Source organism: Ranitomeya imitator, chromosome 3, assembly GCF_032444005.1.
Source record: "Ranitomeya imitator isolate aRanImi1 chromosome 3, aRanImi1.pri, whole genome shotgun sequence".
NCBI lineage: Eukaryota > Metazoa > Chordata > Amphibia > Anura > Dendrobatidae > Ranitomeya > Ranitomeya imitator.
The window spans coordinates 809382738-809410265 of NC_091284.1; the positions used below are offsets into that span (position 1 = coordinate 809382738).

Here is a 27528-nt window from a genome sequence, read left to right on the forward strand (position 1 = left end):
ATCACTGCCATCATCTGTACGCATCACTGCCATCGTCTGTACCCATCATTGCCATCGTCTGTACCCATTATTGCCATCATCTGTACCCATCACTGCCATCATCTGTACCCATCACTGCCATCATCTGTACCCATCACTGCCATCATCTGTACCCATCACTGCCATCATCTGTACCCATCACTGCCATCATCTGTACCCATCACTGCCATCATCTGTACCCATCACTGCCATCATCTGTACCCATCACTGCCATCATCTGTACCCATCACTGCCATTATCTGTACTCCACATGAGAATGTCCTGATATTAATATAAATGAAGGCAGGGAAAATACTATGGATAAACAGGTAATTGGAAGACACTCACTGGCAATTTTTTTTACAGTAATGAGGACAAATCCTCTAATAAATTGATTAGCAAGGATTCATAATTTTCCGTGCCTGACAAAATTATTTACAAAACAAGGAAATTTAGTCACTTTTTGAAGTAAGGGTTTAGGAATTGCAACTATTTAATATGTGGCTGTCTCTTTTTAAAGGGATAAAAATTGATTGAATAATTATCTCAAAAGCTATTTAATGAGCTGCATGGGATATTCCCTCATTAATAACATCATCAATTAAGCAGGTAAAAGGTCTGGAGCTGATTCCAGGTGTGGCATTTGCATTTGGAAGCTGTTGCTGTGAACCCACAATATGCGGTCAAAAGAGCTCTCAGTGGAAGAGAAACAGACCATCACTGGGCTGAAAAAACAAAGAAATACATCAGAGATAACAAAAATGGTAGGAGTGGCCAAATCAACAGTTTGGTATAGTCTACAAAAAACAAATCTCAAAAAGTCTTGGACATTCACAGAAGGTAAGAGTGGTGGATGATCACAGAATCCTTTCCATGGTGAAGAAAAACCCCTTCACAACATCCACCCACATGAAGAACACTCTAGAACGTAGGTGTTTCGGTATCTAAGTCTACCATAAAGAGAAGAGTTCATGAGAGCAAATACAGAGGGTTCACCACAAGGTGCAAACCATTAATCAGCCTTAAAAATAGGCCAAATTAGACTTTGTCAAAAACATCTAGAGAAGCTGACAAGTTCTGGAAAAGCAAAATTAAGATCAACCTGTACCAGAATGAGAGTGAAGAAGAAAGCATGGAGAAGGTTTGGAACAGCTCATGATCCAACTCTGTAAAAACATGGTGGAGGGAGTGTGGCAATGGCACCAGGTCACTCGTGTTTATTGATGATGTGACTGAAGACAGATGCAGCCGAATGAATTCTGAAGTGTACAAGGTGATACTTTCTGCTCAGATTCAACCAAATACAGCGAGGTTGATTGGACGGAGCTTCACAGGACAGATGTTATGGACCTGGTGGCTAGGAGCACCCGGAACGACCTGATGGTTAAACTCACACAGACAAGCTCTGGGAAATGGGAGCTCTGCTGACCGCAACCCCTAATCCTATCACACAACTAGAAATAGCCGTGGAGCGTACCTAACTCTGCCTAGACGCCTCTTCACAGCCCAAGAGCTAACTAGCCCTAAAGATAGAAAATAAAGCCTACCTTGTCTCAGAGAAATTCCCCAAAGGAAAAGGCAGCCCCCGAACATATATTGACTGTGAGTTAAGATGAAAGTCACAAACACAGAAATGAAACAGGTTTTAGCAAAGGGAGGCCAGACTTACTAAACAGACTGAGGATAGGAAAGGTATCTTTGCGGTCAGCACAAAACCCTACAAAAAGACCACGCAGAGTGTGCAAAAAGACCTCCGCACCGACTCACGGTGCGGAGGTGCCACTCTGCATCCCAGAGCTTCCAGCTAGCGGGGAAAGATCATGATAGCCAGCTGGACAAGGAAACAATGAACAAGTAAATAACTAGCAGGGACTTAGCTTCTGCTGGAGTAGACAGGTCACCAGAAAGATCCAAAAGCGAACTGAACCAGTACAAGAACATTGACAGCTGGCATGGAGCAATGATCTGAGTGGAGTTAAATAGAACAGCCAGCCAAAGAATAAACTACGTCATCTGTGGAAGGAACCTCAGAAGCAGCAGCTCCACTCACAGCCACCAGAGGGAGTCCATGGACAGAACTCGCCGAAGTACCATTCATGACCACAGGAGGGAGTTCGATAACAGAATTCACAACAGTACCCCCTCCCCCTTGAGGAGGGGTCACCGAACCCTCACCAGAGCCCCCAGGCGGATCAGGACGAGCCAAATGAAAGGCACGAACTAGATCGGCAGCATGAACATCAGAGGCAAAAACCCAGGAATTATCTTCCTGACCATAACCCTTCCACTTGACCAGGTACTGGAGTTTCCGTCTCGAAATACGAGAATCCAAAATCTTCTCCACCACATACTCCAACTCCCCCTCGACCAACACCGGGGCAGGAGGATCAACGGAGTGAACCATAGGCGCCACGTATCTCCGCAATAACGACCTATGGAACACATTATGGATAGCAAAAGAAGTTGGAAGGGCCAAACGAAATGACACAGGATTGAGAACTTCAGAAATCTTGTACGGACCAATGAAACGAGGCTTAAACTTAGGAGAGGAAACCTTCATAGGAACATGATGAGATGACAACCAAACCAAATCCCCAACACGAAGTCTGGGACCAACACAGCGCCGGCGGTTAGCGAAACGTTGAGCCTTCTCCTGGGACAATGTCAAATTGTCCACCACATGAGTCCAAATCTGCTGCAACCTGTCCACCACCGTATCCACACCAGGACAGTCCGAAGGCTCAACCTGCCCTGAAGAGAAACGAGGGTGGAAACCAGAATTACAGAAAAAAGGCGAAACCAAAGTAGCCGAGCTGGCCCGATTATTAAGGTCGAACTCAGCCAAAGGCAAGAAGGACACCCAATCATCCTGATCAGCAGAAACAAAGCATCTCAGATATGTTTCCAAAGTCTGATTAGTTCGTTCGGTTTGGCCATTTGTCTGAGGATGGAAAGCCGAAGAAAAAGACAAATCAATGCCCATCTTAGCACAAAAGGACCGCCAAAACCTCGAAACAAACTGGGAACCTCTGTCCGAGACGATGTTCTCTGGAATGCCATGCAAACGAACCACATGCTGGAAAAACAATGGCACCAAATCAGAGGAGGATGGCAATTTAGACAAGGGTACCAAATGGACCATCTTAGAGAAGTGATCACAAACCACCCAAATGACCGACATCCTTTGAGAGACAGGGAGATCTGAAATAAAATCCATGGAAATATGCGTCCAGGGCCTCTTTGGGACCGGCAAGGGCAAAAGCAACCCACTGGCACGAGAACAGCAGGGCTTAGCCCGAGCACAAGTCCCACAGGACTGCACAAAAGAACGCACATCCCATGACAAAGAAGGCCACCAAAAGGATCTAGCCACCAAATCTCTGGTACCAAAGATTCCACGATGACCCGCCAACACTGAACAATGAACCCCAGAGATAACTCTACTAGTCCATCTATCAGGCACAAATAGTTTCTCCGCTGGACAACGGTCAGGTCTATCATCCTGAAACTTCTGCAGCACGCGCCGCAAATCAGGGGAGATGGCAGACAAAATTACCCCCTCTTTGAGAATACCCGCCGGCTCAGGAACACCCGGAGAGTCAGGCACAAAACTCCTTGACAGGGCATCAGCCTTCACATTCTTAGAGCCCGGAAGGTACGAAACCACAAAATCAAAACGGGAGAAAAACAGCGGCCATCGAGCCTGTCTAGGATTCAACTGTTTGGCAGACTCGAGATAAGTCAAATTCTTGTGATCCGTCAAGACCACCACGTGATGCTTGGCTCCTTCAAGCCAATGTCGCCACTCCTCGAATGCCCACTTCATGGCCAACAACTCTCGATTGCCAACATCATAATTGCGCTCAGCAGGTGAGAATTTTCTAGAAAAGAAGGCACATGGTTTCATCACCGAGCCATCAGAACTTCTTTGCGACAAAACAGCCCCTGCTCCAATCTCAGAAGCATCAACCTCGACCTGAAACGGGAGCGAAACATCTGGCTGGCACAACACAGGGGCAGAAAAAAAACGACGCTTCAACTCCTGAAAAGCCTCTACAGCCGCAGAGGACCAATTGACCACATCAGCACCTTTCTTGGTCAAATCAGTCAACGGTTTAGCAACACTAGAAAAATTAGCGATGAAGCGACGATAAAAATTAGCAAAGCCCAGGAACTTCTGCAGGCTCTTCACAGATGTCGGCTGAGTCCAATTATAAATGGCCTGAACTTTAACAGGGTCCATCTCGATAGTAGAAGGGGAAAAAATGAAACCCAAAAATGAAACCTTCTGAACTCCAAAGAGACACTTTGACCCCTTCACAAACAAGGAATTCGCACGAAGGACCTGGAACACCATTCTGACTTGCTTCACATGAGACTCCCAATCATCCGAAAAGACCAAAATATCATCCAAATATACAATCATGAATCTATCCAGGTACTCTCGGAAGATGTCATGCATAAAGGACTGAAACACAGATGGAGCATTAGAAAGCCCGAATGGCATAACCAGGTACTCAAAATGGCCCTCGGGCGTATTAAATGCTGTTTTCCATTCATCGCCCTGTTTAATACGCACAAGATTATACGCCCCTCGAAGATCTATCTTGGTGAACCAACTAGCCCCCTTAATCCGAGCAAACAAATCAGACACCAGTGGCAAAGGGTACTGAAATTTGACTGTGACCTTATTAAGAAGGCGGTAATCAATACAAGGTCTCAAAGAGCCATCCTTCTTGGCCACAAAAAAGAACCCTGCTCCCAACGGTGATGACGACGGGCGAATATGACCTTTCTCCAAGGATTCCTTTATATAACTCCGCATAGCGGCGTGCTCTGGCACAGATAAATTAAACAGTCTGCCCTTAGGAAACTTACTACCAGGAATCAAATTAATAGCACAATCGCAATCCCTATGAGGAGGTAAGGCACCGGATTTGGGCTCTTCAAATACATCCTGGTAATCTGACAAAAACTCAGGGACTTCAGAAGGAGTGGAAGGCGAAATTGACAGCAATGGAACATCACCATGTACCCCCTGACAACCCCAGCCGGACACAGACATAGATTTCAAATCAAACACTGGATTATGGACCTGTAGCCATGGCAACCCCAAAACGACCACATCATGCAGATTATGCAACACCAAAACGCGAATATCCTCCTGATGTGCAGGAGCCATGCACATGGTCAATTGAGTCCAGTACTGAGGCTTATTCTTGGCCAAAGGCGTAGCATCAATTCCTCTCAATGGAATAGGATACTGCAAGGGCTCCAAGAAAAAATCACAGCGCCTGGCAAACTCCAAGTCCATCAAATTCAGGGCAGCGCCTGAATCCACAAATGCCATAACAGAATAGGAAGACAGAGAGCAAATCAGAGTAACGGACAAAAGAAATTTAGACTGTACCGTACCATTGGTGGCAGACCTAGCGAACCGCTTAGTGCGCTTAGGAGGACAATCGGAGATAGCATGAGTGGATTCACCACAGTAAAAACACAGCCCATTCCGACGTCTGTGTTCTTGCCGTTCAGCTCTAGTCAAAGTCCTATCACACTGCATAGGCTCAGGCCTATGCTCAGAGAATACCGCCAAATGGTGCACAGCTTTGCGCTCACGCAAGCGCCGATCGATCTGAATGGCCAAGGACATAGACTCATTCAGACCAGCAGGCGTGGGAAATCCCACCATGACATCCTTAAGGGCTTCAGAAAGACCCTTTCTGAAAATTGCCGCCAGGGCACACTCATTCCACTGAGTAAGCACAGACCACTTTCTAAACTTCTGACAGTACACCTCCGCTTCATCCTGACCCTGACACAAAGCCAGCAAGATTTTCTCTGCCTGATCCACTGAATTTGGTTCATCATAAAGCAATCCAAGCGCCAGAAAAAACGCATCTACATCACGCAATGCAGGATCTCCTGGCGCAAGGGAAAATGCCCAGTCTTGAGGGTCACCACGCAACAAAGAAATAATGATTTTTACTTGTTGAACGGGGTCACCAGAGGAGCGGGGTTTCAAAGCTAGAAACAGTTTACAATTATTTTTGAAATTCAGGAACTTAGATCTATCCCCAGAAAACAAATCAGGAATTGGAATTCTAGGCTCTAACATCGGATTCTGAACCACAAAATCTTGAATGTTTTGTACCCTTGCAGTGAGGCGATCCACACAAGAGGACAGACCTTGAATGTCCATATCTACACCTGTGTCCTGAACCACCCAGAGGTTTAGGGGAAAAGACAGACAAAAAACACTGCAGAGAAAAAAAATGGTCTCAGAACTTCTCTTATCCCTCTATTGAGATGCATTAATACTTTGGGCCAGCTGTACTGTTATGGACCTGGTGGTTAGGAGCACCCGGAACGACCTGATGGTTAAACTCACACATGACAAGCTCTGGGAAATGGGAGCTCTGCTGACCGCAACCCCTAATCCTATCACACAACTAGAAATAGCCGTGGAGCGTACCTAACACGACCTAGACGCCTCTTCACAGCCTAAGAGCTAACTAGCCCTAAAGATAGAAAATAAAGCCTACCTTGCCTCAGAGAAATTCCCCAAAGGAAAAGGCAGCCCCCCACATATATTGACTGTGAGTTAAGATGAAAGTCACAAACACAGAAATGAAACAGGTTTTAGCAAAGGGAGGCCAGACTTAGTAAACAGACTGAGGATAGGAAAGGTATCTTTGCGGTCAGCACAAAACCCTACAAAAAGACCACGCAGAGTGTGCAAAAAGACCTCCGCACCGACTCACGGTGCGGAGGTGCCACTCTGCATCCCAGAGCTTCCAGCTAGCAGGGCAAGATCATGATAGCCAGCTGGACAAGGAAACAATGAACAAGTAAATAACTAGCAGGGACTTAGCTTCTGCTGGAGTAGACAGGTCACCAGAAAGATCCAAGAGCGAACTGAACCAGTACAAGAACATTGACAGCTGGCATGGAGCAACGATCTGAGTGGAGTTAAATAGAACAGCCAGCCAAATAATAAACTACGTCACCTGTGGAAGGAACCTCAGAAGCAGCAGCTCCACTCACAGCCACCAGAGGGATTCCATGGACAGAACTCGCCGAAGTACCATTCATGACCACAGGAGGGAGTTCGATAACAGAATTCACAACAGACAGATGGACAATGACCCAAAAAGTACTGCGAAAGCAAAGAAGTGGAATATTCTGCAAGGGCCGAGTCATCACCAGATCTCAGCCCCATCAAGAGCATTTCACAGGCTGAAGACAAAACTTAAGGCAGGAAGACCCTCAAATAAGCAACAACTGAAGTCAACTGCAGTAAAGACGGCAAAGGATCACACAAGAGGGGACCAGCGATGGTGACGTCCATGGCCTCCAGACTTCAGGCCATCATTGCCTGCAAAGGATCATCTATAAAGTATTAAAAATGAACATTTAATTTATATAAATTGAATTTGATATTTTTCCCAGGATATTTTTGTTCAACCTGAAAGTCTCCACTTCAATGGCATCTCAGTTTTTTTCATTTTAAACAAAAAATAGTGGCCTGCAGAGCTGAAATCACGAAGATTCAGTCACTGTCCAAATATTTCTGGCCCGAACTATATATCTCCCTTCATATAGATTTAATTAGGTCTGCCCTTTGATAGACCCAGAGCTCTCCCACTTAAAACTACCTGCACTGGAAACTAATTGCGGCACTACTAGGATTAAAAGTATGGGATCTGGGTTCTAGTCTGCTAGTCTCCCTCCCGGCGCGGTCACATCTGCTGTGTCCAAGGTGCTGGACAGTAAATATATAATGCTGGGCTCTAACTGCTAGCTAGCAAAAACACACGTTTGCAAAATTGTAAAATTGTTCCAAGGGGGTTAAATATTAATGTAATGGTGGTATGAAGACAACAAAGGTATGTGATCAAAAACAACCTAGAAATCACAAACGTGATGTGTAAAAATTGAAAATTCATCATGTGTAGAGAAAACTGGTTCTTGTGGTTTTTTTCTTCCTGGATTGGTCGTTATGGCTCTTTGATCCACCTCCATGGAGCCAAGCTTATTTATATAGTTCTGGGTTTGTAGAAGATTAGAAAAAGATGGCTTCCAAAAACAGTGCCACCCCATGAGTTGTATCAGACATTAAAGTTCAGCTTCAATGATGTGACTAGGGCTGAGATTCAACACACAGTACAGGTGGGGCGCGTTCCTGGTGGAAAACTGCCATGTTCTTCTAGTCATGGACAGAAAGTATAGTATACGGTATTTCAGTGCATTCGTCAGGCTGACGACGTGGCTTGATTTGTCATACAAGTGGCAGAAACATGGAAAAGGAAAGTGACATAAAGGCTGTGGGCACTGCAGTTGTACTAAAGGCTCTGTGGTGCTCTTAGGCAGGAGCACTATGTCCAATCTTGTGGGCACGGTAGCTTTTCTGGAGACACTGCAGATGCTGGTTGCTCTGTGGCCAATCCTATGGAGTACTAATAGAGTGCATTCACACTGGCAAATAAAAGGAGGCATAAAAAATGGGTGAGTAACAGCCAAACTCTAGTACAAAGGTGAGGTTCTGGAAGATGGTTGCAGGTTACAGGTCATACACCATGGTAAGACTGAGAACAGCAACAAGACACAAGGTAGTTATACTGCATCAGCAAGATGTCGCTAAAGCAAAGATTTAAAATCAGACTGGGTTTTCAAGATGTGCTATTCAAGCTCTTTAGAAGAAATATAAAAAAATGGGCAACATTGAGGACCATAGATGTAGCGATTGGCCAAAGAAACTGTGCAGCAGATAAAAGACACATCAAGCTTTCTTCCCTTGGAAATATGTCCAGCAGTACATCAGCTTAGAAATGGCAGCAACCACTGGAACCCAGCAAAGTCTGGCCAGAAGTGGTATTCTTGAAAGAATTGCAGTCAAAGCCATGCCTTCCAAATGGAAATGAGGATAAGCGAAGCGACTCAACAATGCATATAAACTGTGACGCACGTGGATCGTGGACCCACTGTGCCATGGGCCAAGCTTACCCAGGAGTGGAGTGGCCAAGGCTTCTTTCACACTTCCGTCGGTACTCGGCCGTCACCAGGCGTCGGCGGGACGTACCGACGGAAGCTTATGAAATTTTGAGTGATTGTAAAGTCCCAGGGAGGAGGGGGTGGAGTTCCGGCCGGGCATGCGCATTAAAAAATGCAGGAGAGGACGTACGAAAAAACGTTCCCTTGAACTTTTTTTGATACGACGGCCCGCCAAATACCGACGCATCCAGTGCACGACGTATGGAACGTGTGTCCATACGTCGCGATGCGTCGGTAATACAAGTCTATGTGAAAAAAAAGCATCCTGCGGGCAACTTTGCAAGATGCCTTTTTTCCACAGAACGACACATTCTGACGGTCTGCAAAAGACGTAAATGTGAAAGTAGCCTAAGCGGCTACATTGTTTTTGCTAGAGCTTCTGATGGCGGAGTTAAGCTTGTGCTGCAGGTAGCCACCAGGTACTACTCCTGAGAAGTCCCTGGTATTGACCCCATGAGTCAGGATCACAGTTACAGACACAAACTCGGAGAAACTGGCAGGACAAGACTCAGATATTGGAATACTAGTCAGGAAGACAGCACTGGCTTCAAGTTCAGGTACTGCCGGAGTGGCATCAGGTTCAGGATTAGACTACACAGGTTACAGAAACAGGCACAAGTTTAGATAACACAGGGGACCTGGCAACTGACTAGTTGCACAACACTAACTGAATCAAGGTGGTTGCTCAGGCACCTCCCTACCGGGGAGCGTGCCTTATATACCTGATGCCTCCCAGCTATCGGCTTAGGGGCATTTCCGAAGTGCTGGTGCTGCCTCTTTAAGCAGGGCCGGCTCCAGGTTTTTGAGGGCCCCGGGCGAAAGAGTCTCAGTGGGCCCCCCTTTAACACATACCCCGATTCATGATCGCATATAAACACAGCCATGTAGTATATAACACTGCCCACGTAGTATATAGCAGCCCATGTAGTATATAGCAGCCCACGTAGCATCTAGCAGCCCATGTAGTATATAGCACAGCCCACATAGTATATAGCAGCGCAGCCCATGTAGTATATAGCAGCGCAGCCCACGTAGTATATAGCAGCGCAGCCCATGTAGTATATAGCAGCGCAGCACACGTAGTATATAGCAGCGCAGCCCACGTAGTATATAGTAGCGCAGCCCATGTAGTACCGTATATAGCAGCGCAGCCCACGTAGTATATAGCACAGGCAGCCCACGTAGTATATAGCAGCGCAGCCCACGTAGTATATAGCAGCGCAGCCCACGTACTATATAGCAGCGCCACTCACTCAGGCACTGGTAGGACTAGGAGCTCCTCCGGAATCTGCCTGATAAGTTCAGCAGCACTGCAGTCAGCCAGGGGCAGAGATCAGAGCAGGAGAATGTGCTCTCTCCGCCCACAAACAATGTCACACTGGCTGCCTTCTCTTAACCCTTATGTGTGCCTGCCTGGCTGCACTGACTGAGTGAGAAGATGCTTGTGTCAGAGCTGGCACATAGGGGTTAAGAGAACGCAGCCAGCAGTGACTTTGTGGGCGGAGAGAGCATGTTATCTCCTGCTCTGCTCTCCCAGCTGTATCTATGACAGCGTGAGTGGGCCCTCCTCTCTCCCCAGGGCCCCGGCATTTAAGTATCGGGGGTGCGCGCCACATGGAGACTAAAACAACATGCACAGGCCCAGAGGAGCAAGAAGCCGCAGCAGGGAACGGAGACACTGCCGAGGGGCCAGGGCGGTGAGTATGTAGGCGTCCTTGTCAGGAGGAGGGACCACGCAGCGAAGCCAGCATAACATAAACATAGGAATTGGGGTGCAGAAAAATGGCAGCAGGTGATCCTGGACTGATGGGTCAGAATGTGAAATATTTGGCTGTAACATAAGGCAGTTTGTTCCCCAAAGGATTGGAGAGCGGCACAATAATGAGAATCTTCCAGCAACAGTGAAGCATGGTGGAGGGTCTTGCAATTTCAGAGAATTGAGTTAAGGATTTGGTCAGAATTAATGAAGAGAAATACAGGCAGATACTTATCCATCATATAATACCATCAGGGAGGCATGTGCTTGCCCCAAAATTTATTCTGAAGTAGGACATCGATCCCAAACATTCAGCCAATGTCACTAAGAGCGGTTTTCAGTATAACATAGAACAAAGAGTTCTTACATCACACCATAAATGCCTCCATTATTAGAAGCTCTGTGGATCTTCCTGGTGATAATATTGGTGGTACTGGGTGGGGAGGGAGAAGCTCAGCTGTCACAAAGGGAATGGTGGGTGAGGTCCAATTTACGAGAAGCTATTTATTGTTAAAGTGGTCATTTCTTTAGTCTTCGATACTTATAGCAGAACTCATGTGTCTTGTCATGATGGACTGGTCCCAGAAATATGTCAATGGGGCGAATCTGAAAGCACATGTCCATCTAGTAAAGAAACTAACAATATTAATGCCCTGAGATGTTCTGTAAAACTGTAGCATACACAGTCCCGACAACCCTTTGGAAGACTTTCATCTATGACTAAGATTTACCAGCAGAGTCAAAACTAGACATATTGATCTCGAAGCAGAATGATTCACTGAGAGTCTACAGAAAAATTTACATTTTTTTACGACAGAGAACTTCTTTGAGTTTAAGTGCAGGACTAGGCCAAAAATCAGTACAAATATTTCATGGAAACTATCCACTAAGGATTTGATTTAGAGAAATAATCTCATTCCCGTGCCAGAAACCCTAGGACTCCTTGGAAACATCTAGACATTAATGTGATGTTGTTTCTTGTAAAACGTCTTTGCTAAACTTAAAGTGATTGAAACTATGGGTCCAAAGTAAAGTAACAAAGCTTAAGAAGTTGTTGGGAATGTCTACAGTAAACCGAATAAAATAATGAAAGGGCATAATACAGCCGTAGAATGTGGCGTAGTTGTAACTGACTTGACGGAGATGTGGTCTCCTAGACCAGGAATGAGCATCAAGAGGATAAGTAGAGGACTGTAACTTTTGGTAGGGTTTCTACATTGTGCACTGTTGTTTCCAATGGTTATTGTAGATGAAGGTATTTTAGGCAAAATCAGAGGAAAGAAGTTTACGCTGCCAAAGAAACCAAAAAGTGGAGTTGGCCACTATGTTCCCAAAAAGGGCTGCTCTCAAAACACATTTTACCTTACATTGCGATAAAAGGCCTTTGTACAATTCTTATCTACTTCACTGGTCCATAAGCCCCCAATTTTTTTTTCACCTAGAACAGACGATCATAGTGACCCTCCCCCATACTCCTCCAATGAACTTTGGGTTGATTCACTAACCTTGTGTTTGCAAATGAAAATTCGTATGGAGAGAAGAGTCCTCCTAAGATTCCTGACACACATGGGTTGGACTCTCCTTTCCAAGGACCCTATAGAAGCCAAATGTGCTTCCTCTACGGAAAGTGAGCCCATAATAAAAGGTGTAGTCAGAGAATTTTCTCCAACTTGGTTATAATTCTACTGTTAGGATCAACTTGGGTTCTTCAAAAATTAATAGGATATATTAGGTTTTCTGGAACAGAAGATGGGATGGTTTTGGGTACATGAGGTGCAAATTTGCCATCCGAAAAAGAAATGATGCAAGACTCAAGATGGCCATACACATGGTCAGCTTCTTTCCACACATTGATGTTGTGTCACGGTCGGCTAAACTGACATTTTGTTCTTAAATTGCACTCAAAAAACATTCACAAGGGTTGAAATCATCCATTTTCAGCAACGTTAATCCAATGTACATGGGCACCTTAGGAGCTAGGAAATGTCCCTAAGCTTGAACCTAAATTTTCATTATTGTAAAAACACCATTGAAGTAAATGAAGAAGATGCTTCCACAACTCCAGACAAACGGCAATGGCCACTCTTTAATTTCCAATCATGATAGGCGTATCCAAGACTCCCAAAACTTCTATGGTAACCGCACTTTCAGAAAACTTTTGACATGCCCACTGTTAACTAAAATAAGGGGACAAAAACACTCAGCAGATCGCTATTCTTCTTCGAGGGAGAAGGACTTTCTAGTAAGTCTGTCTTCAGCCTTGGAGGACCTCAGCACTCTCCCGGGTGGATCTGTCTCTACATTTCAGCGATTGATGGGGATCTCAGCACACTGACTTCCACTGATAAAAATTTCAGACATGTCTTTGATGTTTCAAAAGATTCTGAAAAGCAGTTTCACTTAAACCCTATAATTCCTGACCCATCGATCTGTCTAACCCAACTGGCCCAATTACCATGCCGCAGGAGATGTGGCTGGATTATGAAATTGCATTAATTTCAGGAAGATTCGTTCAATTCATGTAAAGAAGATTTGATTTGAGTTGGATTGGATTAATTCAGGAAGATAATCAACTCAAAGTCACCTAGGCTCTCCAAAAACCTATTCCGGCAAAGATGTGAACTATGCCACCTGTAATATTGTGGGACCTAGTCAGCACACGAGGGAGAAGAAGAAGGAAGAGTTGGTAATTAGAGGACAGGGGTCGGAGAGCAACAGTGGTGGGACAGCTATGGCGAAGGCCAAAAAGAGGGGAGTATAAGAGTATATTGTTTGATTTAACCCCTTTCCGGCCCCCAAAGAATCCAGCAAAATGTCAACTGGTGAACATTTTGCTGAAACTGTACCAAGCAAATTGCCCAAAATTTGAATGCGTCTGAATCCCAAAATTTTCGGAAATTCTAATCAAATTTCAATCTTTTAGAATCTATTTGTTCATCTTTGGTTTTCAAACATTGATTAAGCGGCATTTCGATAAAATTATGGTCAAAAAGTAATCTTGTTAAGAGGCAGCTGGAAATATTTGAGCAGTTGACGAATGGAGCCACTTACCAAGTTAGCAAGTTGTCACCTATCCAATAAATAGACAATGAGTGGAACGGTAATGTGGTTGCTTGACTGACGTTCTGTTGATACAGGCCATGGCGGGACCCCATTCTCAAGATCAGTGGGTATCCCCATGGCGGGACCCCCAACAATCAGCTAGTAATATATTTGATATATATATTATATTGTATAATAGAGTCAAGTGCATATAATATGTGGAAGCAGATGGGACAAGCAAATCCACAGATTATCAACGGTGACATTAGCATACATTCATGAGGTGTACTTACTTCAGTGCTGAGAAGGCGAATCCTTGGAGTCCATCTTTGCACCTGCAATAGTAAACAGAATATTTCAGTAAAAGCTTCAGGGCATGTATACAATCAGACAAAGTTATATACAGAAAACTATAATAAAGTTGCCCAATGAGGTTACATTATACTTCATATTATATGTCAGAAAAAAATATTTAAAGGGTGAATTCAAATTGTTGCCCCATAGTATATAATGCTGCACCGTACGAGACATGTCCACTTCTACTGTATATAAAGGATTTTACAGGACGACTAAACTAGTAAAAGTGCAGGTGAGGGGAAATTATCCATCACTAGCGGTCGCCGGTCACCTACAGGTACGTTGTATGATGCATTTATACTAATGCTGACCTCTGGGTGGACAAAGTTACCATGGCAGGCAGTTATTAAACTTCTCACAGCTCCTCTGGGATGCTGGTTTTACCATTGAATTCAGGTTTCTCATTCGGCCCCAATGCTCCTGGTATATAACATCTGGCCCCATTGCCCCCAGTGTAAAAGATCTGACACCTTCCCCCAGTGTATAATATTCAGCCCATCGCCCCCCAGTGTATACTATCTGGCCCCATTACTCCCAGTGTATACCATCTGGCCCCATTACTCCCAGTGTATACCATCTGACTCCATTTCCCCCCAGTGTATAACATCTGGCCCCATTACCCCCAGTGTATACCATCTGGCCCCATTACTCCCAGTGTATACCATCTGGCCCCATTACTCCCAGTGTATACCATCTGGCCCCATTACTCCCAGTGTATACCATCTGACTCCATTTCCCCCCAGTGTATACCATCTGGCCCCATTACTCCCAGTGTGTAACATCTGTCCCCATTACTCCCAGTGTATACCATCTGGCCCCATTACTCCCAGTGTATACCATCTGACTCCATTTCCCCCCAGTGTATACCATCTGGCCCCATTACTCCCAGTGTGTAACATCTGTCCCCATTACTCCCAGTGTATACCATCTGGCCCCATTGCCCCCAGTGTAAAAGATCTGACACCTTCCCCCAGTGTATAATATCCAGCCCATCGCCCCCCAGTGTATACTATCTGGCCCCATTACTCCCAGAGTATACCATCTGGCCCCATTACTCCCAGTGTATACCATCTGGCCCCATTACTCCCAGTGTATACCATCTGACTCCATTTCCCCCCAGTGTGTAACATCTGTCCCCATTACTCCCAGTGTATACCATCTGGCCCCATTACTCCCAGTGTGTAACATCTGTCCCCATTACTCCCAGTGTATACCATCTGGCCCCATTACTCCCAGTGTATACCATCTGGCCCCATTACTCCCAGTGTATACCATCTGGCCCCATTACTCCCAGTGTATACCATCTGGCCCCATTACTCCCAGTGTATACCATCTGACTCCATTTCCCCCCAGTGTATAACATCTGGCCCCATTACCCCCAGTGTATACCATCTGGCCCCATTACTCCCAGTGTATACCATCTGGCCCCATTACTCCCAATGTATACCATCTGGCCCTATTACTCCCAGTGTATAACATCCGGCTCCATTTCCCCCCAGTGTATATATCTGGCCCCATTACTCCCAGTGTATAATATCCAGCCCATCCCCCCCCCCCCCAGTGTATACCATCTGGCCCCATTACTCCCAGTGTATACCATCTGGCCCCATTACTCCCAGTGTATAATATCTGTCCCCTTCCCCCAGTGTATAACATCTGGCCCCATTACTCCCAGTGTATACCATCTGGCCCCATTACTCCCAGTGTATACCATCTGGCCCCATTACTCCCAGTGTATACCATCTGACTCCATTTCCCCCCAGTGTATAACATCTGGCCCCATTACTCCCAGTGTATAACATCTGGCCCCATTACTCCCAGTGTATACCATCTGGCCCCATTACTCCCAGTGTATACCATCTGGCCCCATTACTCCCAGTGTATACCATCTGGCCCCATTACTCCCAGTGTATACCATCTGGCCCCATTACTCCCAGTGTATACCATCTGACTCCATTTCCCCCCAGTGTATACCATCTGGCCCCATTACTCCCAGTGTGTAACATCTGTCCCCATTACTCCCAGTGTATACCATCTGGCCCCATTACTCCCAGTGTATACCATCTGGCCCCATTACTCCCAGTGTATACCATCTGGCCCCATTACTCCCAGTGTATACCATCTGACTCCATTTCCCCCCAGTGTATAACATCTGGCCCCATTACCCCCAGTGTATACCATCTGGCCCCATTACTCCCAGTGTATACCATCTGGCCCCATTACTCCCAGTGTATACCATCTGGCCCCATTACTCCCAGTGTATACCATCTGACTCCATTTCCCCCCAGTGTATAACATCTGGCCCCATTACCCCCAGTGTATAACATCTGGCCCCATTACCCCCAGTGTATACCATCTGGCCCCATTACTCCCAGTGTATACCATCTGGCCCCATTACTCCCAATGTATAACATCCGGCTCCATTTCCCCCCAGTGTATATATCTGGCCCCATTACTCCCAGTGTATAATATCCAGGCCATCCCCCCCCCCCCCAGTGTATACCATCTGGCCCCATTACTCCCCAGTGTATAATATCTGTCCCCTTCCCCCAGTGTATAACATCTGGCCCCATTACCCCCAGTGTATACCATCTGGCCCCATTACTCCCAGTGTATAATATCTGCCCCCTTCCCCCAGTGTATAACATCTGGCCCCATTACCCCCAGTGTATACCATCTGGCCCCATTAATCCCAGTGTATACCATCTGGCCCCATTACTCCCAATGTATAGCATCTGGCCCTATTACTCCCAGTGTATACCATCTGGCCCCATTACTCCCAGTGTATACCATCTGGCCCTATTACTCCCAGTGTATAATATCTGTCCCCTTCCCCCAGTGTATACCATCTGGCCCCATTACTCCCAGTGTATAACATCCGGCTCCATTTCCCCCCAGTGTATTACATCTGGCCCCAGTACTTTATTATTATTATTATTATTATACATTTTTATAGCGCCATTTATTCCATGGCGCTTTACATTTGAATACGGGGCAAATATAGACAATTACATTAAACATGAGCAGATAAGGCACACGAGTACATAAGGAGGGAGGTCCCTGCCCGCGAGGGCTCACAGTCTGCAGGAGGTGGGTGAGGATACACTAGGAGAGGGAAGAGCTGGCTGTGCGGCTGTTCAGTACGTTGAGGATCACTGCAGGCTGTAGGCTTGTCGGAAGAGATGAGTCTTCAGGTTCTTTTTGAAGGTTTCTATGGTAGGCGCAAGTCTGATGTGTTGGGGTAGAGAGTTCCAGAGTATGGGGGAAGCACGGGAGAAGTCTTGGATGCGGTTATGGGAAGAAGAGATGAGAGGGGAGTAGAGAAGGAGGTCTTGCGAGGATCGGAGGTCGCGTGTAGGTAGGTACCGGGAGACCATGTCACAGATGTATGGAGGAGACAGGTTGTGGATGGCTTTGTATGTCAGTGTGAGGGTTTTGAACTGGAGTCTCTGGGCGATAGGAAGCCAGTGAAGGGCTTGACACAGGGGAGAGGCTGGGGAATAGCGGGGGGACAGGTGGATTAGTCGGGCAGCAGAGTGTAGGATGGATTGGAGTGGTGCCAGAGTGCTAGAGGGGAGCCCAGAGAGTAGGAGGTTGCAGTAGTCGAGGCGGGAGATGATAAGGGCATGCACTAGCGTTTTTGCAGTGTTGCGGTCAAGGAAAGCACGGATCCGGGAAATATTTTTGAGTTTGAGACGACAGGAGGAGGCAAGGGCTTGGATATGTGGCTTGAAAGAGAGGGCAGAGTCGAGGATCACCCCGAGGCACCGGGCGTGTGGGACTGGGGATAGTGAGCAGCCATTGACATTGATGGATAGATGTGGTGGAGGGGTAGAGTGAGATGGGGGAAAGATGATGAATTCTGTTTTGTCCATGTTCAGTTGTAGAAAGCGAGCAGAAAAGAAGGCTGAAATGGCAGAAAGACAGTGCGGGATTTTGGTAAGCAAGGAGGAGAGGTCCGGTCCGGAGAGGTAGATCTGCGTGTCGTCGGCGTAGAGATGGTACTGCATACCGTGGGATTCTATGAGCTGTCCCAGGCCGAAAGTGTAGATGGAGAAGAGTAGGGGTCCTAGAACAGAGCCTTGAGGAACACCGACTGACAAGGGGCGAAGTGAGGAGGTGGTGTGGGGGAGGGAGACACTGAATGTTCGGTCTGTCAGATATGACAAGTACTCCCAGTGTATAACATCTGGCCCCTTCCCCCCAGTGTTTCACATCTGGCCCCATTACTCCCAGTGTATACCATCTGGCCCCATTACTCCCAGTGTATACCATCTGGCCCCATTGCCCCCAGTGTAAAAGATCTGACACCTTCCCCCAGTGTATAATATCCAGCCCATCGCCCCCAGTGTATACTATCTGCCCCATTACTCCCAGTGTATACCATCTGGCCCCATTACTCCCAGTGTATACCATCTGGCCCCATTACTCCCAGTGTATAACATCTGGCCCCATTACTTCCAGTGTATACCATCTGTCCCCATTACTCCCAGTGTATACCATCTGGCCCCATTACTCCCAGTGTATACCATCTGACTCCATTTCCCCCCAGTGTATAACATCTGGCCCCATTACTCCCAGTGTATACCATCTGTCCCCATTACTCCCAGTGTATACCATCTGGCCCCATTACTCCCAGTGTATACCATCTGACTCCATTTCCCCCCAGTGTATAACATCTGGCCCCATTACCCCCAGTGTATACCATCTGGCCCCATTACCCCCAGTGTATACCATCTGGCCCCGTTACTCCCAGTGTATACCATCTGGCCCCATTACTCCCAGTGTATACCATCTGGCCCCATTACTCCCAATGTATACCATCTGGCCCTATTACTCCCAGTGTATAACATCCGGCTCCATTTACCCCCCGTGTATAACATCTGGCCCCATTACTCCCAGTGTATACCATCTGGCCCCATTACTCCCAGTGTATAACATCCGGCTCCATTTCCCCCCAGTGTATATATCTGGCCCCATTACTCCCAGTGTATAATATCCAGCCCATCCCCCCCCCCCCAGTGTATACCATCTGGCCCCATTACTCCCAGTGTATACCATCTGGCCCCATTACTCCCAGTGTATACCATCTGGCCCCTTCCCCCCAGTGTGTAACATCTGGCCCCATTACTCCCAGTGTATAATATCTGTCCCCTTCCCCTCAGTGTGTAACATCTGTCCCCTTCCCCCAGTGTATAACATCTGGCCCCATTACTCCCAGTGTATACCATCTGGCCCCATTACTCCCAGTGTATAACATCCGGCTCCATTTCCCCCCAGTGTATTACATCTGGCCCCAGTACTCCCAGTGTATAATATCTGGCCCCTTCCCCCCAGTGTTTCACATCTGGCCCCATTACTCCCAGTGTATACCATCTGGCCCCATTACTCCCAGTGTATACCATCTGGCCCCATTACTCCCAGTGTATAACATCTGGCTCCATTTCCCCCCAGTGTATTACATCTGGCCCCATTACTCCCAGTGTATAACATCTGGCCCCTTCCCCCCAGTGTTTCACATCTGGCCCCATTACTCCCAGTGTATAACATCTGGCCCCATTACCCCCAGTGTATACCATCTGGCCCCATTACTCCCAGGGTATACCATCTGGCCCCATTACTCCCAGTGTATAACATCCGGCTCCATTTCCCCCCAGTGTATATATCTGGCCCCATTACTCCCAGTGTATAATATCCAGCCCATCCCCCCCCAGTGTATACCATCTGGCCCCATTACTCCCAGTGTATAACATCTGGCTCCATTTCCCCCCAGTGTATAACATCTGTCCCCTTCCCCCAGTGTATAACATCTGTCCCCTTCCCCCCAGTGTTTCACATCTGGCCCCATTACTCCCAGTGTATAACATCTGGCCCCTTCCCCCCAGTGTTTCACATCTGGCCCCATTACTCCCAGTGTATAACATCTGGCCCCATTACCCCCAGTGTATACCATCTGGCCCCATTACTCCCAGTGTATACCATCTGGCCCCATTACTCCCAGTGTATACCATCTGGACCCATTACTCCCAGTGTATACCATCTGGCCCCATTACTCCCAATGTATACCATCTGGCCCTATTACTCCCAGTGTATAACATCCGGCTCCATTTTCCCCCCGTGTATAACATCTGGCCCCATTACTTCCAGGGTATACCATCTGGCCCCATTACTCCCAGTGTATAACATCCGGCTCCATTTCCCCCCAGTGTATATATCTGGCCCCATTACTCCCAGTGTATAATATCTGTCCCCTTCCCCTCAGTGTGTAACATCTGTCCCCTTCCCCCAGTGTATAACATCTGGCCCCATTACTCCCAGTGTATACCATCTGGCCCCATTACTCCCAGTGTATACCATCTGTCCCCATTACTCCCAGTGTATAACATCCGGCTCCATTTCCCCCCCGTGTATAACATCTGGCCCCATTACTCCCCAGTGTATAACATCTGGCCCCATTACTCCCAGTGTATACCATCTGTCCCCATTACTCCCAGTGTATAACATCCGGCTCCATTTCCCCCCCGTGTATAACATCTGGCCCCATTACTCCTCCCAGTGTATACCATCTGGCCCCATTACTCCCAGTGCATAACATCCGGCTCCATTTCCCCCCAGTGTATATATCTGGCCCCATTATTCCCAGTGTATAATATCCAGCCCATCCCCCCCCCCCCCCCAGTGTATACCATCTGGCCCCATTACTCCCAGTGTATACCATCTGGCCCCATTACTCCCAGTGTATACCATCTGGCCCCTTCCCCCCAGTGTGTAACATCTGGCCCCATTACTCCCAGTGTATAATATCTGTCCCCTTCCCCTCAGTGTGTAACATCTGTCCCCTTCCCCCAGTGTATAACATCTGGCCCCATTACTCCCAGTGTATACCATCTGGCCCCATTACTCCCAGTGTATACCATCTGGCCCCATTACTCCCAGTGTATAACATCTGGCTCCATTTCCCCCCAGTGTATTACATCTGGCCCCATTACTCCCAGTGTATACCATCTGGCCCCTTCCCCCCAGTGTTTCACATCTGGCCCCATTACTCCCAGTGTATAACATCTGGCCCCATTACCCCCAGTGTATACCATCTGGCCCCATTACTCCCAGTGTATACCATCTGGCCCCATTACTCCCAGGGTATACCATCTGGCCCCATTACTCCCAGTGTATAACATCCGGCTCCATTTCCCCCCAGTGTATATATCTGGCCCCATTACTCCCAGTGTATAATATCCAGCCCATCCCCCCCCAGTGTATACCATCTGGCCCCATTACTCCCAGTGTATAACATCTGGCTCCATTTCCCCCCAGTGTATAACATCTGTCCCCTTCCCCCAGTGTATAACATCTGTCCCCTTCCCCCCAGTGTTTCACATCTGGCCCCATTACTCCCAGTGTATAACATCTGGCCCCATTACCCCCAGTGTATACCATCTGGCCCCATTACTCCCAGTGTATACCATCTGGCCCCATTACTCCCAGTGTATACCATCTGGCCCCATTACTCCCAGTGTATACCATCTGGCCCCATTACTCCCAGTGTATACCATCTGGCCCTATTACTCCCAGTGTATAACATCCGGCTCCATTTTCCCCCCGTGTATACCATCTGGCCCCATTACTCCCAGTGTATAACATCCGGCTCCATTTCCCCCCAGTGTATATATCTGGCCCCATTACTCCCAGTGTATAATATCCAGCCCATCCCCCCTTCCCCCCAGTGTATACCATCTGGCCCCATTACTCCCAGTGTATACCATCTGGCCCCTTCCCCCCAGTGTGTAACATCTGGCCCCATTACTCCCAGTGTATAATATCTGTCCCCTTCCCCTCAGTGTGTAACATCTGTCCCCTTCCCCCAGTGTATAACATCTGGCCCCATTACTCCCAGTGTATACCATCTGGCCCCATTACTCCCAGTGTATAACATCCGGCTCCATTTCCCCCCAGTGTATAATATCTGTCCCCTTCCCCTCAGTGTATAACATCTGGCCCCTTCCCCCCAGTGTTTCACATCTGGCCCCATTACTCCCAGTGTATACCATCTGGCCCCATTACTCCCAGTGTATACCATCTGGCCCCATTACTCCCAGTGTATAACATCCGGCTCCATTTCCCCCCAGTGTATAATATCTGTCCCCTTCCCCTCAGTGTATAACATCTGGCCCCTTCCCCCCAGTGTTTCACATCTGGCCCCATTACTCCCAGTGTATACCATCTGGCCCCATTACTCCCAGTGTATACCATCTGGCCCCATTACTCCCAGTGTATACCATCTGGCCCCATTACTCCCAGTGTATACCATCTGGCCCCATTACTCCCAGTGTATACCATCTGGCCCCATTACTCCCAGTGTATAACATCTGGCTCCATTTCCCCCCAGTGTATAACATCTGTCCCCTTCCCCCAGTGTATAACATCCGGCCAGATTGCCCCTGGTGTATAACATCTGCCCACCCCCCGCCATGCCATCTGCGTTTACAAACATGACAGAGCGGCTGGCGGTGCAGAGCTCACTGATACCAGTGCGGTCCAGTAATAGGAGCCAGCGGGGTAATAACTCCATCCATCACATTTCTTCCTTCTGGATCTTCTCCCATCACCTGTGAGTGATATTATGGAGAAGTGGGAGGAACTCAGCCACAAAATGGAGACCCCATAACGCTACAGAGAGGGGGGCAAGTGATGATGAGCAGAGAGCAGAAAAGTCATCATCGCTCTGCTGACTCCATAACTGTAGAGTCCAGACCTCCTCTGGTATCCATACAAACACTACGCCAGTGCCAAAAGCTTCGTGGCCAAGCAGCTGCATGCAGCCGTACATCACCAAGCACAATGCCGAGCGTCGGATGGAGTGGTGTAAAGCCGTCAGCACTGGACTCTGGAGGAGACGTGTTCTGTGCAGTGACGGATCACACTTCTCTATCTGCGCCTGACAGAGTAGTCTGGGTTTGGTGAATGCCAGGAGAACGTTACCCCCTGACTGCATTGTGCCCGCTGTACAGATGGTTGTGGCGGATAATTGTATGGGTTTGTTAGCAGAGGTCGGCCTCGACCTCTTAGTTCCAGGGAAAGGGAAATTTGAATCTTCATCACAGACACTGCAGCTTACGGCTTTCTGGGAACAGTTTGGGGAAGGCCCTTTTCTGTTCTCCATGAAGGTCCATACAGACATGGAGTTTGGTGACCGGCTGCACAGATTCCGGACCTCAGCCCCATTTAACACCTCTGTGATCCCGGCCTCCTTGAGATATCAGGGTCTGACCTCAGAAATGCTCTTCTGGATGAAGAGATAAAAATTCCCACAGACTTCTCCAAAATCTTGTAGAAATCATTCTCAGAAGAATGGGAGCCATTATATCTGCAGAGGCCATAAAAGTACTCCATACAGTATAATGGGCTACAGAGAGTGCCCCACACAGTATAATGACCTCACATAGTGCTCCATACAGTATACTGACTCCACATAGTGCTCCATACAGTATAATGACTCCACATAGTGCTCCATACAGTATAATGACCTCACATAGTGCTCCATACAGTATAATGACTCCACATAGTGCTCCATACAGTATAATGGCCTCACAGTGCTCCATACAGTATATTAACCACACATAGTGCTCCATACAGTATAATGGGCTACAGAGAGTGCCCCACACAGTATAATGACCTCACATAGTGCTCCATACAGTATAATGACTCCACATAGTGCTCCATACAGTATAATGGCCTCACAGTGCTCCATACAGTATATTAACCACACATAGTGCTCCATACAGTATAATGGGCTACAGAGAGTGCCCCACACAGTATAATGACCTCACATAGTGCTCCATACAGTATAATGACTCCACATAGTGCTCCATACAGTATAATGGCCTCACAGTGCTCCATACAGTATATTAACCACACATAGTGCTCCATACAGTATAATGGGCTACAGAGAGTGCCCCATACAGTATAATGACCTCACATAGTGCTCCATATAATATAATGGCCTCACAGTGCTCCCTACAGTATAATGGCCTCACAGTGCTCCATACAGTATATTAACCACACATAGTGCTCCATACGGTATAATGGTCTCACATAGTGCTCCATACAGTATAATGACCTCACATAGTGCTCCATACAGTATAATTGGTCCCACATAATGCTCCATACAGTATAATGGTCTCACACAGTACTCCATACAGTATAATGGCCTCACATAGTGCTTCATACAGTATATTAACCACACATAGTGCTCCATACAGTATAATGGTCTCACACAGTGCTCCATACAGTATAATGGCCTCACATAGTGCTTCATACAGTATATTAACCACACATGATGCTCCATACAGTATAATGGCCTCACAGTGCTCCATACAGTATATTAACCACACATAGTCCTCCATACAATATAATGGCCTCACAGTGCTCCATACAGTATAATGGCCTCACATAGTGCTTCATACAGTATATTAACCACACATAGTGCTCCATACAGTATAATGGTCTCACACAGTGCTCCATACAGAATAATGGCCTCACATAGTGCTTCATACAGTATATTAACCACACATAGTGCTCCATACAGTATAATGGTCTCACACAGTGCTCCATACAGTATAATGGCCTCACATAGTGCTTCATACAGTATATTAACCACACATGATGCTCCATACAGTATAATGGCCTCACAGTGCTCCATACAGTATATTAACCACACATAGTCCTCCATACAATATAATGGTCTCACATAGTGCTCCATACAGTATAATGGCCTCACAGTGCTCCATACAGTATATTAAACACACATAGTCCTCCATACAATATAATGGTCCCACATAATGCTCCATACAGTATAATGGCCTCACAGTGCTCCATACAGTATATTAACCACACATAGTCCTCCATACAATATAATGGTCCCACATAATGCTCCATACAGTATAATGGGCTCAAGTGCTCCATACAGTATATTAACCACACATAGTCCTCCATATAATATAATGGTCTCACATAGTGCTCCATACAGTATAATGGGAACAAAAAGTGATCTATACCATATAATGGCCTCCATAGTGCTCCATACAGGTGTAATGGGCACCACATAGCACTCCATATAGTATAATGGAACCACATAGTTTTCCATACAGTACAATGGCCTCACATAGTGCTCCATACAGTATAACGGTCTCACATAGTGCTCCATACTCTATAATTAGTCCCACATAGTGCTCCACACAGCATAAAGGGCCCCACATAGTGCTCCATAAAGTATAATGGGCACAAAAAGTGATCCATACAGTATAAAGGGCTCCACATAGTGCTCCATACAGTATAATGGTCTCACATAGTGCTCTATACTGTATAAAGGGCCCCACATAGTGCTCCATACTGTATAAAGGGCCCCACATAGTGCCCATGCAGTATCATGGGCCCCACATAGTGCTCCATACAGTATAATGGTCTCACATAGTGCTCCATACTGTATAAAGGGCCCCACATAGTGCTCCATACTGTATAAAGGGCCCCACATAGTGCCCATGCAGTATCATGGGCCCCACATAGTGCTCCATACAGTATAATGGTCTCACATAGTCTTCCATACTGTATAAAGGGCCCCACATAGTGCTCCATACAGTATAATGGTCCCACATGGTGCATCATACAGTATAATGGTCTCACATAGTCCTCCATACAGTATAATGGGCCCCACATAGCGCCCCATACAGTATAATGGGCCCACATAGTGCTCCATACAGTACAATTGGCACAAAATGTGATCCATGCTGTATAATGGCCCCATAGTGCTGCATACAGTATAAAGGGCCCTACATAGTGCTCCATTCAGTATAATGGTCTCACATAGTGTTTCATACTGTATAACGGGTCACACATAGTGCTCCATACAGTATAATGGTCCCACATCGTGCTTCATACAGTATAATAGTCTCACATAGTGCTCCATACAGTATAATGGGGCCCACATTGCGCTCCATACAGTATAATAGTCTCACATAGTGCTCCATACAGTATAATGGTCCCACATCGTGCTTCATACAGTATAATAGTCTCACATAGTCCTCCATATAGTATAATGGGGCCCACATAGTGCTCCATACAGTATAATAGTCTCACATAGTCCTCCATATAGTATAATGGGGCCCACATAGTGCTCCATACAGTATAATGGTCCCACATCGTGCTTCATACAGTATAATAGTCTCACATAGTGCCCCATACAGTATAATGGGGCCCACATAGTACCCCATACAGTATAACGGTCTCACATAGTGCTCCATACTGTTTAAAGGGCCCCACATAGTGTCTCATACAGTATAATGGACTCACATAGGCTTCATACAGTATAAAGGGCCCCACATAGTGCTCCATACAGAATAATGGTCTCACATAGTGCTCCATACTGTATAAAAGGCCCCACATAGTGCTCCATACAGTAAAATGGTCTCATATAGTTCTTCATACAATATAATCAGTATAATGAGGCCCACATAGTGCCCCATACAGTATAATAGGCCCACATAGTGCTCCATACAGTATAAGAGGCCTCAGAGTCCTCCACACAGTATAATGATCCCACAGTCCTCCATACATTATAGCGGGTCCTCATAGTGCTCCATACAGCATAATGGGCCCACATAGTCCTTCATACAGTATAATGGCCCTACATAGTGCTACATACATTATAATGGGCCCACATAGTGCTCTATACAGTATAATGGGGCCATCTAATGCTCCTTATAACATAATAGGCCTTACAGTCCTCCAAACAGTATAATGGTCCCCACATAGTCCTCCATACATTATAATTGGCCCACAATTAAAAAAAAAAAAAAAATCACCTCTGCTTGTTCCCCTGGTGCTCCAGTTTCTTAAGGTGTGCCAAGATCCTCTGCACCTCGCGGTACAGCAGGTAGGTCATCATTACATTATCGTTCCCGCTGCGCTGAAGCGCCCTCCTCCATTACATACAACTGTATTGGCTGATGAAAGTGCGATGCTGGGTGGGCGACCCTCCTGACGTCATGGGTCAAATATACTTGGAGGACCGGCCCAGCATTGCAGGCCACATATAGTCACCTCTACGGGCCAGCATTGGCCCTCATGCCACAGTTTGCCATGTGTGTTCCATACCCAGTGAGCTTCCGGTCTCGCACTCTATAGTGAGTGGATGGGGCCCAGCACATGATGTGTAAGTGTCAGTAACCAGCTGTGACATAAAACCACAGTCAGGAGCGACCCTGCAGACGTGACCCATAGGGCTCCAGCTTTCTGCATCGCCCTGT

At 46.8% G+C, this 27528-nt stretch overlaps 1 protein-coding gene across 2 annotated transcripts in view; it reads right to left on the minus strand.

Annotated features, from left to right (window-relative positions):
* The window catches only part of TMEM135 (transmembrane protein 135), a 426102-nt gene that overhangs the window by 17423 nt on the left and 381151 nt on the right, over positions 1 to 27528 (minus strand). For both annotated transcript variants that reach the window (XM_069759272.1, XM_069759273.1), the window contains exon 7: positions 14164 to 14205. In XM_069759272.1, coding sequence (XP_069615373.1) covers positions 14164 to 14205 — 42 coding nt within the window. The remainder of the gene's footprint in view (positions 1 to 14163; positions 14206 to 27528) is intronic.